General features: G+C 38.6%; 1 protein-coding gene across 7 annotated transcripts in view; it reads right to left on the bottom strand.

Moving 5' to 3' along the window:
• Nucleotides 1–2443: 2443 nt before the first annotated feature.
• PAN3 (poly(A) specific ribonuclease subunit PAN3) overlaps nucleotides 2444–14318 on the bottom strand; it is a 120311-nt gene continuing 108436 nt past the window's right edge. For 5 of the 7 annotated variants that reach the window (XM_070471723.1, XM_020882210.2, XM_070471724.1 and 2 more), the window contains 2 exons: nucleotides 7941–8079; nucleotides 2444–5402 (listed from right to left, as the gene is read on the bottom strand). In XM_070471723.1, the coding sequence (XP_070327824.1) occupies nucleotides 5262–5402; nucleotides 7941–8079 (280 nt within the window). In that variant the 3' untranslated portion in view covers nucleotides 2444–5261. The remainder of the gene's footprint in view (nucleotides 5403–7940; nucleotides 8080–14318) is intronic. The other 2 variants (XR_011489103.1, XR_011489104.1) reach the window with 2 other exon arrangements.

Genomic DNA, 14318 nt, shown 5'->3' with positions numbered 1-14318 from the left:
CTCCCACTTGAGCCAAGCTTTCTCTCTCTCACTGAATGGAGCTGCTCTTGACAAGATTACCCACAATGCCATGTTGCTAAATTCAATGGCCCTTTTCAGTCTCAATCTTTCTCATCAAGACCTTGATTTCTGAACTTACCGGATTTCCCCCCCTCCACCTCACAGGTCATTTCTGTCTTGTATTGGTTTCGTCTGATCTGTAGTGTTCCAGGGAACCCAGGGCACTGCCCCAGACCTTTGTTCTTCTAAGCCCATATTAATTCTCTTCATGATCTCAACCAACCTCAAGGATTGCAATGATGTCTATGGGATAATGACGTGCAAATTACACGTATCAACCAGATCTCTCCCCAAACTCTCACGAGAATGCTAAATTGATGATATGTGCTCTTGACACTGTGGCCAATCCAAGATAGCCTCAACAGTCCATGTGAACCTCAGCAGTGTTCTTGCCACTTCCCCACCCAGTCCCTCTCCCCTGGAACCAGGGCTGGCTCTGCCAATTCTCCTGTAAGCAACAGCATGTGGCAGAAGTGACACTGCATGACTCTGAGGCTAACTTGGTGCTGTTTTAATTTGCTCAACCTGGCACCCAATCCACATCCTTTATGTTACTTAATCACATAATCACTATTAACCTCTTAACTACTTACTATATGGCAGCTTCCCTGGTGGCCGCAATGCAGGAGACCAGGGTTCGAACCCTGGGTCAGGAAGATCCCCTGGAGAAGGAAATGGCAAGCCACTCCAGTATTCCTGCCTGGAGAATCCCGTGGACAGAGGAGCCTGGCGGGCCAGTCCATAGGGTCACAAAGAATCGGACACAACTGAGCAACAAGAACACAAATACTTGCTGTGGTCAGGATTCTGTTGGTTCCTAGCTCAATGCCTGGCATTAACTCTTTACTGACTGGGGGCTTTTTGCAGAAACAGCTGTGGCAGACAATTTTTATTCTGACCGGGCCCAAAATTCATTGTTATTTCATTAACACTTTGCGGGTTACTGCATTCAATACATGAATACCTGGCACACCTGTAAAGTCTTCTAATTTTCGTGAAACATTGTCTTCAACCTACTCTTCAACAGAAGCAAAGAATACATCCCCCAGCACCAGTCAGCCTCATGTCCACTTTCCGTATCAGAATCAACCACTAAGGTTTTTTGTCTTTTTGTTGCTCTAATGTTCATATCATCTGAATCAGAACTACATTCTGAAGACACTAGTATATATATTGCTTGGCCTATCAGAGAAAGTGTCTGTGTAAAGTTCACCAAAAAGCTTTTCACTCAAAATTCCTTAATGCACACCATTTCCAAGAAGTTTCTGTTTATGATATACACAAGACTGGAACAAAAACCTAATAGAGCAACATGTGAATAACAACCCTAAGTTGTATAACGAATCCAGGATTGATTTCAAGCTCTGACAACTTCGTACAGTGTTAATTGCACCACTCTCTTCAAAAAAAAAAAAAAAAGAAATGTATTGATATGTTTCTGGTCAATAACATCTGAGTAACAAAAGACATATTAATACATCTTTAGTCAATAATGTGGTAACAGGCATTCAATAAAATACAGACAGGCCTCACAGTTACTGTGCTTTCTACAAACTGGAAGTTTGTGTAGCAACTTTGCATCAAATTAAGTCTAAAGGCACTGTTTTTCAACAGCAGTTGCTCACTTCATGGCTTGTGTTGGTAATTCTCTTAGCGCTTCAAACTTTTTCATTCTTACTGTATTTGTTATAGTGACCAGGAATCTCTGCTGTTACTACTGCAAAAAGATTATAACTTGCTGAAGGCTCAGATGACGACCAGCAAGATTTTTAAGTCAAGGTATATACATTTTTTTAGACATAATGCTATCGATGGTGTAAATATAACTTTATATGCACGGGGAAACCAAAAAATTCATGCAACTCCCTTTACTGCATTATTGCAGGGGTCTGAACCCACAGTCTCTCTGAAGTATGCTTATATTTATTGAACAAGTATCTAGTTTCGCTGAGTATTAACATTTTGCCATATTTTCATTCTCTACCCTTATATGATGTTTCTGGAGGGTGTGGGGGGCAGGGTGCCTTCATCTACACAGTAGACTGAGTCTGAATCAATGATGAGCTAGGTGTCATTCCCTTCACGGAAATAGTTCCTCTTCCCTGAACTATACCATGTGCCATGTACTATTTAGAAATGTTTGGGTGTAACTATACATTCTGTAAATAACAAGTACTCATATCTGCATTTTTAGTGTCTAGAACAGGTCCAAGTTAAGCATTTAACAGATACTTAGTAAATAAATCTGCCACCATTTTACCCAAAGACCAAAATTCCTCCAAAACATATACGAAATATTCAGCCTTTTAAGTCCTGATCATAAGACAAACATCCTCTTGTTAAACGCACTGGTACCAAAAAGAAAAAAAAAAAAAGGACAATCTTCTCTCTGTAATTCTTTATTAAAAATACTGCTGTACACATAGAGACTGAAAACAGGATTAAAGATGAAATAACCCAGATAGGGGTCATGACATTAGAACTTAACACACTGGTGCTTTTCAGGGAAGCTGTTGACATCCAAATCACAGAACCGAGGTCAAAGGCAAAAACACAAAGGTGCCCTCAAACATATTTACAATGAGTAAATGCACGGACAGAACGGAAAGCAGGTACAGAGGCTGAACGGCGACGTCACATGATTCGGGGCTGTCCTTGCTGTGCTTCTATGTCTGTCCTGACAGGGAGGCGTGGGAAGCTCACATCCTTAATTTGAGTACTCTCAGATATTAAAACCTTCCTATGAATTAAAAAGACTAACTTTAAGACAACCTCTTAAGTGGAATTACACTATGGAAAAGAGGGCTCCCCCAAAAAACACCTAAGCAGAACTAATAAGAGTGCTATTGAAAACCATTCCCAATAAAAACTAAATGAAAAATAAATATAAAACAAAGCTTAAAAAAAATACATTTACCTGACACCAACTGTTTTCTGGCTGACAATATTTACTCATGAAAACATATCAGTTGTCTACCTTTTATATTCAAACCAAGTCCTGAGGTTACTAGGGGCTGAAGCAAACTAGCGTTTTATGACGCACTCTTGGGTTTGTGATTTGAGCCTGCCTTGCAGAGGGAAGTTTGCTGGTCTGTACAGAATGAGAAAATCAAGCCCTATTTTACCCCTGCCCTTCCTTAACTTTCACATAACATTGGTCCACAAATTAAATTTTCAAAAAGTTCCCAGACCCCGAAACTAAAATAGATGATCCCCTTTCATTTTCAAAGAAAACAATATTGGAAAAAATCTCCAGCCCGCTTATAAATTAAGCATTTCATATTTCTTCTAGAATACAAGTAGTTCTTTTTTGTACAAAAGAATTACAATATGATTTGTCAAAAAACATATAAAAAGACAGCTGCTCTTCCTCAAATACATGAGCTAATAATGATAAAAGACCTTCGCATGTTAATGTCTCCAAGTTCTTGTTCCTTTTACATAAAAAAAGAACATTACGGTGGCAAATGTTAATTATCCTTTGAATAGTGAACATTATGTTCTTTTTAAAATCCATCCTGATCAAATGCAATAATTGATTTCCTTTTTAACTCAACAACTGATGCTACCAAACGTGGACTCAAACACACTTGTTAAAACATGTAAAGCATGTCTCTAGTCTTCAAAGCTTTTGGGTGAAGAGGTGCTTTTTCTTGATGCAAATCTCAAGGCAGAGAAAATCATTTTAAAGCTTATAAAAAGTGGACAGAGAAATATTAAAAACTTCTCTGAAAACTACAAATATGAATAGTTATTAAAATTGAAGACTGTCACATCAGTTGCAAGTGCCTGGAAGTCCCTCCCGACCTTCTGAGTTTCCACATTTCTTCATCGTTGTGTGGTGAGCACCCAGTGCTAGGAAAACATTCAGTGCTGGGAAAGGAGATAAAAGTCTTCATTACTGGTTTTTATGAAAGAAAATTCCTATGTATTTGGCAGTCTTCAGTATCTAAGGACAGGTATTTCATTGACTAGAAATTCCATGAATACCCAAGTTTGGCGACAACTGCACGTCCAAATGTTAAGAAAGTTAAGAGGAGGAAAATTCCAAACTTTTGAGACTGACTGACTCAGGAATACCCCCACAGAGTTATTATTATCAAAAGCACTATGACTTTGGGCTAAGCAGTGACTGCAAAGGCACAGCAGACTGTGATCCTTCCAGATCCAGGCTGTAAGACTTCAGAAAGCTCTCGACGCCAGACCACTGCTGTGTGCAGTTTGTCTTCTGAACAGTGTCTCTGCATCTGTGTCCAGTGTAAAGTACCATAGTAAAGCTGTGGTTCAAAGAACAGAACTTTATACAAAAAAAGCAAACTGGAAAGAACCTAAAGCAAAAGACTCCTGACCTTCAGGCCTTTAACACAATTTCTTAATGTTTTTTTCTATTTAAAAAAAAAAAAAAACGGCATAAATGTTATCTGATTAGCAGGGGAACACCTTTTTTTAAAAAAAAAAAAAAAGGCTCTGGTTGAATCTGGAGCGAAGAGTTCTGTATGCTCCTTCAGTGACTGTCTATCCTCATTCAGAATGGATTTAAATCAGCTGAGAGGAGAATTCACGCCCAATAATTCACTGATACTTTTCTGTGTTCATAAAAACAAAACAAACAAACAAAAAAACCTCTCAATCTGAACAAACAGTGGGTGGCATACAGAGCTTGCATACAATACTCTTTACAAGAACTATGCACTATACTGTACTTCCATGAAATCACTGACCTGGTCTGTTATGTTATTCAGGGCAACCCCTCCCCAAAAGAGCAAATTCTGCACCCCTCAGTGAACAAAAATGCTGCCCAGCATGGTTTCCCAAAAGTGTCCTTGCAAATAGTTTCCCTTAATAAGTATACAACATGGCAAAAGTTCAAAGATCAGAAAAAAGTCTTTAAAAAATTAAAATTAGTGCATATACAAGTGGGAAAAAAAAAACAAAAGCTGGAACATCATTCACCTAATGGTGCTCCTTGATCTAAAATAAATTCTTCACAGGTGTGGCCCCGCCGGCAGCCACAGCTCGGGGCTGAGGGAGACATTCTTTCTTTCAAGTAACAGTGCACCTGACCCAAGTGCAAGCAGCTCTGCTCATCCTCTGCGTGCTTCCCGGCGTGAGATGAGATGACGCCAGTTCAGCTGTAGTGCAATTTGCTATTGGTTGAGCTCCTTGGCCATATCCCGCCTATTTTTTTTTTTAAGCAAATACTACAACTGACCATTCGCAGCTGCAATCAGTTCTTGAAAAGTATTTTCAAAGCATCGCTTTAAGTCACTGTAAGTCACCACAAGTACACTCTTCTCATCTCTGGAAATGAGGCTTATTTTTTCTGGCACACCAGCATCTAACTGAAACAGACAGACACAGAAAATGTGAAGTGCAAGCCTATTTTAGGACAACACGTCCAACAGTAACATATGAAATTTTAAAAAATTGTGTCACATCCCCCTCTAGATAATCATACATATTTTACATCCCTAGTCAGTACGCACACACTTTTCCACTCAGGTGTGTTTCTACAAACATTGCCCTATGTTGCTGCCTCTCTGTCTTTCACACTTGACACTTGGATGCAATACTTTCCATCCAGTTGGTACTCCATAAAATGCAGACTTTAATTATTCCCCCAATATCTCCCAGTCTTTGGGCATCATGAATTACAGTGCAATGAACACATTTTGCTACTTAATTTTCTTCTTTTGTAGAATTACTTCCCTAGGAGAGACGGAATCAAGAAGTCTGAGGAATTTTATAGCTTAATACATACAGGCAAACTGCTTTCCAAAGGACACTGAACAGCACAAATTTATGATCTGTATCAATTTACCAGTAACACCACATCAAATGAGTGCCTTGCTATTTTACCTTTTTTAACATTTTTTTTAATCTTTTTAACTAATGTTACCAAATGTTTTTATACATTTACTTCTGTTATTTTCACTTGTGTGAATGCCAGTATATGATCATTACCAAATCCTTATCTATCAGGATCTGGCAATAATATTTTAATGAGGCCTTTATAAAGCATTAGTAAGAATCCTGAGTTCATCAAATAACTTCTCCTGTTAGGATTTTCACTTTGTTAGTTTTCAATGTACCTTTTTCCTTCCCTTTTCATTAATTCATTAACATGTTTAACACTAATTCTTAAGACAATAGCCTTTCAAATCATTTTACCATCTAATTTCTGTCATTTCCACCAAAATAATCTGTAAAATTTTAATTTTTGTATCACTAAAATGACCATCCCTTTTAATTTATTACACTCTTTCTAAACAAAAAATTGTCACATTTTCAGATTTAAGGTAAACTTATTTACTCCTATTTTATTTACTGAGTTATTTACTCCCAGTTATTTTATGAAATGAAACAGAATTTTCTCCAAAGCTTCAGTTATCCTAATACTCAGTAAGTAATCTTCATCTACAATCTTCATCTATAATAAGCCATCTCTTCATGGCTTATTCCACAGGTTCTCCCTGTCAGTATTTATTCCAGTTTTACGTATTTTTACCCACTGGTGCTTTGATGCTATAGACTGTTTCCTAAAATCTGGCGGCATCACTTGATGCTTAAGAAAAATGTTTTCTCCGAAAGAAAAAGGACAAATGAATATATAAATCGTACCAGATTAGCTAAATTATACATAGTCTTGTTCTGTCTTAATGTAGGTTACTGACAATACTCTCCAAAGAGTTTTAAGGAAATTCAAACATGGCAAAGTATGCTTAAAAATAAAACCCATTTCATCTGGAGGGTGAGCACACTGTAGCCAACAGATCTAAATCATGGGCCACAGTGGCTAGTTTCTGCTCTAATCGTTGCAATTTAGGGACAGCTTAGACCAGGGGTCAGCAGAGAAGGGCCAGCCAGTAAATGCTTTCGATTTCAGGGCCATATACAAGCCTCTGTTTCATGTTGTTAGTTGTTGTTTTTACAATCTTGCCAACCCGTTTCACATACAAACCTAAACAAAAGAGGGTTCACCTCTGAAGATCCATTTCTCTCCGTGATTACAAGTAGCTCACAAGGAAAATGCATTCCTCCCTTCCTCTGTAAACCCCATCTCTCCGAGCCCTCTCTAAAACACAAAGCTCGCCTCTTACATAAACTTCTGACACGCCTCCACCAACATGGTTCCTCCAGCCACCCACCCCATTTACCACAGCGGGCTCTGTGGCATGCCCGGCACTGCGCTCTCAGTTTCAACACTCGACTGACACCCTGAGCTGAGAGCACTCAACGTGACCCATGACTGCAAAGAAAGGAATTCAACTTTTAAAGATATTTAAACGCAAAAGTATTTTTGTCTTTCCCACTTATGGCCTCATATGTTGAAACAAACTACACCTGGTAAATAAAATACAGTGGGGGTGGGTTGGGGGAGAAAAGGCAGTCATTTTGTGACATCTGATCACAACAAAAAGATCCACCATGAAAAATTCTGAAATTATTCATGCGGGTTTTAAAAAATACTCCCATTCTAGAAACAGCTACTTAAGTGGGAGCAGCTAATAATTATGAATAACATGCCCTGTATATTACAGCAGAGTCAGTCAGTCAGTTCAGTCCTCAGTCGTGTCTGACTCTTTGCAACCCCATGAATCGCAGTACGCCAGGCCTCCCTGTTAATCACCAACTCCCAGAGTCTACCCAAACCCATGCCCACTGAGTCGGTGATGCCATCCAGCCATCTCATCCTCAGTCGTCCCCTTCTCCTCCTGCCCTCAATCCTTCCCAGCATTAGGGTCTTTTCCAATGAGTCAACTCTTCACATGCAGAGTACAGAGACGTAATTCCTTACATCTCTCAGTATTTGTACAAGATGCAGCTCTATAAACTGGAGATTAGAGCATCATAATCTTCAAAGTCCAGGCCCAGATTACCTTGTTAAGACAAGAAATGATATGACTGAGGTCAATCCAAGGAGCACCCGCTTCTGTCACCTGATGAAAAAGATGATCCCTAAAGAGTTTCAACAGGTACCGGTCTCCCGTCTCCGACCAGGTAGGATCCTTCTGAAACCTGAGGGAAGGGAATATTAACCTCAATAACTCATGCTTACACCACAAAGCTGTATGTTTATACTTCAGACTCAAAACCAGCTTTGTTGTTGTCTATAATCAACCAGAAAGTAGGGTCTGTGTGTAGCTTTTTTAAATCTAATTTTTATGTCCAGAGTGCCCATAGACTTTTTAAAATAATCTCACTGAACATGGAAGTATATGAATACCATTTTCTACTTCTCAAAGCAATCACCCCCTTACATACTCCTACTTCACAATCCCTTCCTCACTTAGGCCCCTACCATTAGATACAATGGGGAAGAAAGCAAATGACCTCTCTCTATAGGGTAGAGAGAGATGTCAGACATGTCTTCTGTTTTACTGGGGGCATAAAACAAGGAAACGTTTAGGACTAAACAAAATGGGGTAGATACTGGTTTCCTACCATTATGTGATGATGTGAAAGTGAGTGGCAAAGAGCTGGAAAACTGGCCAGATGGTCACTGTGAGTTTTCAGTGACCTATGAAACATATAGGTTAGTGGTGAAAAGATATTCAAATAACAACAAAAAGCTGCAATTGCATATGGAGAGAATGCTATTTAAAAACAGGGACACAGTATAGACCAGAAACAAGAATTCACCTGGGAAGCCAAGGAAGGCTTTCCAGAGAGGGAATGGTGCTCTCCCCAAGGAAGTATGCCTCTTGGTCAGAGGCCTCAGTATGCGCAAGGGACAGAGCAAGGGGCACCTAAACAAGAAAAGATAAGTGAGGCTGGATGGCGCTGGGGGGAAAAAGAGGATCAGAGTGCATGACTGGAGTGAGGACAAGGAGGGGTACAAGAAAAGATGGGCAGACAGCACAAGAGGTAAGGAGGATATTAAAAGGAAAAAAAGGCAGATCTGAAGCAAGGATGAAAAGGGAGAGGTCAGGCCATGCAGCCTTAGATCACATGTAAAAATGAGGTCTGCATTCTGAGAACAAAGAGGGAAGCCCCCCACAGTCATGTGTCTGCTTTATTAAGATCACTCCAGGGTCTTTCAATTAAAAGTTGATTAAACACACCCATTTATCTCTGTTCCTTTTCAAAACCCCAGCCAACTGAGAGTAAGTGTCTAAGAAAACATATAGACACACAAGGACAAAGGGATCAGAAACAATAGGAGACAAAAAATATTCACAAAAATTCGAAAGGTGAAAAGCAGACAGGTAAGCAGCATGACTTAGCAGATCCGAAAAAAAAAACCTGAGCTCTAATGTTTTGTGGGGTGCTTGAAGGGGAAGTCATTAGTGGGGTTTCCTAAGAGATACTGCAGGGGACAAAATAAAAGTTGAACAAAAATTTTAAAAACCCACTCAATAAAAATCTATAATTGACAGTCTCAGACAAAAATGAATTAAATGCTGTAAGACAGAAATATTCAGAAAGCACAAATATTTGGAAATTTAAAATATAGCAGAAACTCAAAAAATTTTAAAGGATTAGGGAAGAAACCCTGTAATTTTAGACCAAGTAAGTTGAGATTATTGCCTAGAAAGTACAAATTTAAAGCATTAGGAAAAAACGCTTTAACTTCAGACAGAGTAAGTTGAGATTTTTGGCTACAAAGCAAAACACTAAGACACAATATGGAAAACAGAAGAGAATATTAGAAAATCAATTGCAAAGGTCTAACATCTAAGCAGCACGAATTCCAGAAAGAGGTTTACAAAGAAAAAGACAACTTCCAAGAGCTAAAAGATAGAAATTCCCAAGGTTAAAAGGCCCATCTGTTGATTCTTCAGAACGAATCAAAAACCCACCATCACAGCCCATCGTTGTGAATTTCTGCACATCAATGATTTAAAAAAAGGGGGGGAGTGGTTTGTCCTAAAAGCATGGGGATGAAGAAAAATTTGGAAAGAAAATGGCTTTGAGTCTGTCTATAAAAGACAATAAATGGAGCAGTGTTTCAAATTCTGAAAGAAACTATCATTACTATTACTGAACTATGAATTAGAGGTACAAACACAGTCATTCAAGAGACATCAAAAGTACAGAAATGAGAAGGGAGGAAATATGACTATCAATATACGAAGACAGGACTGAGAAACCCAGAAGAATCAACTGAAAAACTACCCAAACACTAGAAGTCCCATGCTACAAAATTTATAGAAATCAATTTTTTTCACATACACCAATAACAAAGGCTCTAAGAAGACAGGATGGAGGAACTTTCCATCGAAAACAGCAACAAGTAAAAACACCTAAGAATAAACTTAGTGTATTGTAACTATATGAAGAACAATGTAAACTCTGAAGGATACTAAAGCAGACATCAGCAAATACAGTGACATGCCATTATCTTGGAGAAGGTAACTGCACATCTAAAAAACACAAATGCTCCTTAAGCTTACTAATAAATTTAATAAAACCAATAAAGCAGAGACAAGAAAGAGCTAACACTACTAGATTTTAAATGTCATTCATTAAGATAGTGTGAAAGAGCAGCTGCCTTAATAAACCAGTGGGAAAAGCTAGACTCTGCAATAAACAGCTTTTGGACCACTGGATAGTCATCTGGTGGGGGTGGTGGTGAATTCATACCTTACATACTATATAAATTCCAAATATATAAAAAAATTTAATATAAAAAATGAAACCTTAAGTATTCTAGAAAATACTTGATGATCCCTTCATAAGATCATCTTAAGAGTAGAAATGCTAACTTTCTGACCATGACTCAAAATCCAGAAGCAAAAAATAAATTCAATCAATACAACTACTATAAAAATGTCTATATGGGAAAAAATTGAGCCGAGTCAAAAGAAAGATGACAAACTTAAAAGAAAGGATCACAAAGGTCAGATCCTTCTGGCTCCTACACAGCAAAAAGAGAAAATGCAGCTGGAAATAAAGATGGGCAAAGCAACAGACAGACAGAAAAGGAAACAAAAATGAATCAGAAAGACAGGCAACATGCTCATTATGAGTAAATACCAAAAAACCTGCACTGAGATTCAATTTTTCATCTATCAGGTTGTGAAAAACCCAGAAGTTTGGAAAAAGTATTGCTAGTGAAAGACTCTCATGCACTGTACACTGGTAAATCCTTCTAACAGCTATCAAATTACAGTTACAAATTCCAGCAGGTACCTCATAATCAGAGTTGGACCTACACTTGTACACACACAAAATTAAGTATGCTTAAGTCAGTCCCTGCAGAACCGCTTACACTAGGTAAAAGGTTGAGAACAATTCAAAAGGCCATTGATAAGGAACTAGAGAGACAAATTACAGAGCATCCACAGGATGGACTATTACACGGCCACTGACCATGAGGAAGTATGGCACTGTGGTTAAGACAGCACAGACTCTGGAACCACATGTTGTCCGGACTCGAGTCCTGACTTTATGTGTGACCCCGGAGGCTTTTAACCTGTCTATGCTTCAATCTCTCTATTAAAAGGGAATACTGAAGTATCCACACAATGGGCTGTTACTAGGATTCAGTTAGGTCATGTTTGTTAACTATTGAGAAGATTGCTGGGCATACACTAAACGTATCTGTACAAAGATTTCCAAAATACACTGTTATGAGAAAACATACTGTCATGTGCAATATACAGACCACTGTACATAACTTACAATTTTGCACATATTTTAAAGTAGAGGGGTGATAAGAATATACAGTTGCTAACTCAGGGAATATGTACAAGAGACTAATAAACTAAAGGCTGGTAGGAGGAGTGGAGAGACTGGGGATATCAGGTATGAAAGGTTTTTCACTGCAAACCTTTTCTACTTTTAAAGAAACTGGTTCATACACACTATACTCAAAAGATTTCATTAATAAAAAGAATTTTCTGAGGACATATACCCAATCATATTATCAATAAAGTATGAAAGCAGAATAAAGATATTTTTAGACTTCCAAACACTGAGAAAAACTCCCCTTTCTCAGGAAGCTACAAAAGGATATGATTTATTAAAGCAGAAGAGTAAACCAATGCAAAAAGCCAGGAACAGGGCATGTAACACAGAGGGGGAACAAGAAGAGGGAGAGCTGCCAGGGCAAGAGTGAAGGGAAGCCTGGGGTCTCAGCTGAGGGCGTGAGCAGGCTGGAAGACAACCAGCCCCTAGAGGGGCAGCTGGCAGAGGCCCCGGGGGTAATTTCTTTAATGGGGAGGAAAAAAGGAACTGAGAGGTTATTACTTATTTTTGACCATATGGAAGGGTGTTTTATATCCAGCAGCGAGTTTACAATGAACTGGTGGTAACTAGTTTTCACTTGCTTAGTTTTCTACATAAGACAAGTATTCACACCAGGAAAACAAAAATAAAAAACCAAAATACAAAACATTCCTTTGTAGTCATGATTTACTGTGTGGTGAAGCTACAAAAAGTATTTACCTTGCTCTAGTAATGTCAACACTGAATACTCATCTCAAAATTCAGGGGTTAAGTGGTATAGTGTGTGTTTGTGTTTAGTTAAGGGAAGGGTGTATGAGAAATACAGCCTCACCTGCCACAGGACAAAGTCATTAGCTGAGAAATAAAAACTGAAGAAAAATTGAAACACTGACGAAAAATCAAGAAACAGCACTTAAGCATGTTATTTTTAAATAAAGAGATAAATGCCAGAAGAAGTAATTAAAAACTTTTTAAATGGTTCAACATATGACCACATTCTCTTTATTTAGAAAAATCACTAGGGAAAATGCTAACTGAATCTTTTAACTTTGAAGAAAGGTAGTGAATTTAAATTTTGTGGTCAAAAAAACTCCCTCAAGCAATGGTATTTATCTACCACCTATCTCTATGAACAGCAAGCAGTTAACAATCTTGAAATTTAGCTTGTGCGGAGAAGGCAATGGCAGCCCACTCCAGTACTCTTGCCTGGAAAATCCCATGGATGGAGGAGCCTGGTAGGCTGCAGTCCATGGGGTTACGAAGAGCCAGACATGACTGAGTGACTTCACTTTCACTTTTCACTTTCATGCATTGGAGAAGGAAATGGCAACCCACTCCAGTGTTCCTGCCTGGAGAATCCCAGGGATGGGATCGCACAGAGTCGGACACAACTGAAGTGACTTAGCAGCAGCAGCAGCTTGTATACCAGTCACCACAGCTATACTACTATTTCACCTTGACTTTGGGACAGATATAAAGCATAAACATCAACCTTGCTTCTTTCTTGAACATACAATTAATTTTAACTAACAAACAAGGCAGAACTAAACAATAATGTAAGATGGTGATGCCTTTCCAGTGTCACTCATGTGACAGCTATAAACAATGCACTTTAACAGAAGATAAGAGGCATGAAACAATTAGCAATATCAAAAAGATCCAGTCTGACCATGGTAAACGGAACAGGCTTCAAAAAGCAGATGGGGAGAGGCAGTACTGACAGGCAGAAAATGTTCCCTCACAGGCAAACCACAACAGAGGTTTTTAACATACTGTATTTTCTGTTCGTGTGTGTGTATGTGTGTGTATGTGTGAATGTATCTGTATATGTGTGTATGAGTATGTGTGTGTGTTGTGTATGTGTCTCTGTGTCTCTCTGCATGTGTGTGTATGTGTGCATGTGTGTGTGGTGTATATGTGTGCAGTGTGTATATGTATGTGTGCAGTGTGTATGTGTATGTATGTGTGCATGTGTGTTAGTGTGTGTATGTGTGCATGTGTAGTGTGTATGTGTGTCTCTGTGTATGTATGTGTGTAGTGTTTATGTATGTGTGTAGTGTGTGCATGTGTGTATCTTTGTGTGTGTATATGTATGTGTGTATGATGTGTGCATGTATATATGTATGTGTGTGTCTGTGTATGTATGTGTGTATGTACATGTGTATAGTATGTATGTGTGTAGTGTGTATAGTGTGTGTATGTGTATAGTGTGTGTGTAGTGTGTGTATGTATGTGTACAGTGTATGTGTGTGTAGTGTGTGCGTGTATGTATATATATGTGTAGCATGTATGTGTGTCTCTGTGTGTATGCATATGTGTGTAGTGTGTGTGTATGCATATGTGTGTATGTGTATGTGTGTATAGTGTGTGCATGTATGTATATATATGTGTAGCATGTATGTGTGTCTCTGTGTGTATGCATATGTGTGTAGTGTGTGTATGTGTATAGTGTGTGTCTATAGTGTGTGTCTCTGTGTGTAGGTGTATGTGTGTGTGTGTATAGTGTGTGTCTCTGTGTGTAGGTGTATGTATGTGTGTGTAGTGTGTGTATGTGTATAGTGTGTGTGTATAGTGTGTGTGTATAG

This window comes from Odocoileus virginianus, chromosome 8 (assembly GCF_023699985.2).
Source record: "Odocoileus virginianus isolate 20LAN1187 ecotype Illinois chromosome 8, Ovbor_1.2, whole genome shotgun sequence".
In the NCBI taxonomy this organism is placed as follows: Eukaryota; Metazoa; Chordata; class Mammalia; order Artiodactyla; family Cervidae; genus Odocoileus; species Odocoileus virginianus.
The sequence above is the reverse complement of the archived record's forward strand: the minus strand, read 5'-3'. Positions and strand labels throughout refer to the sequence as shown.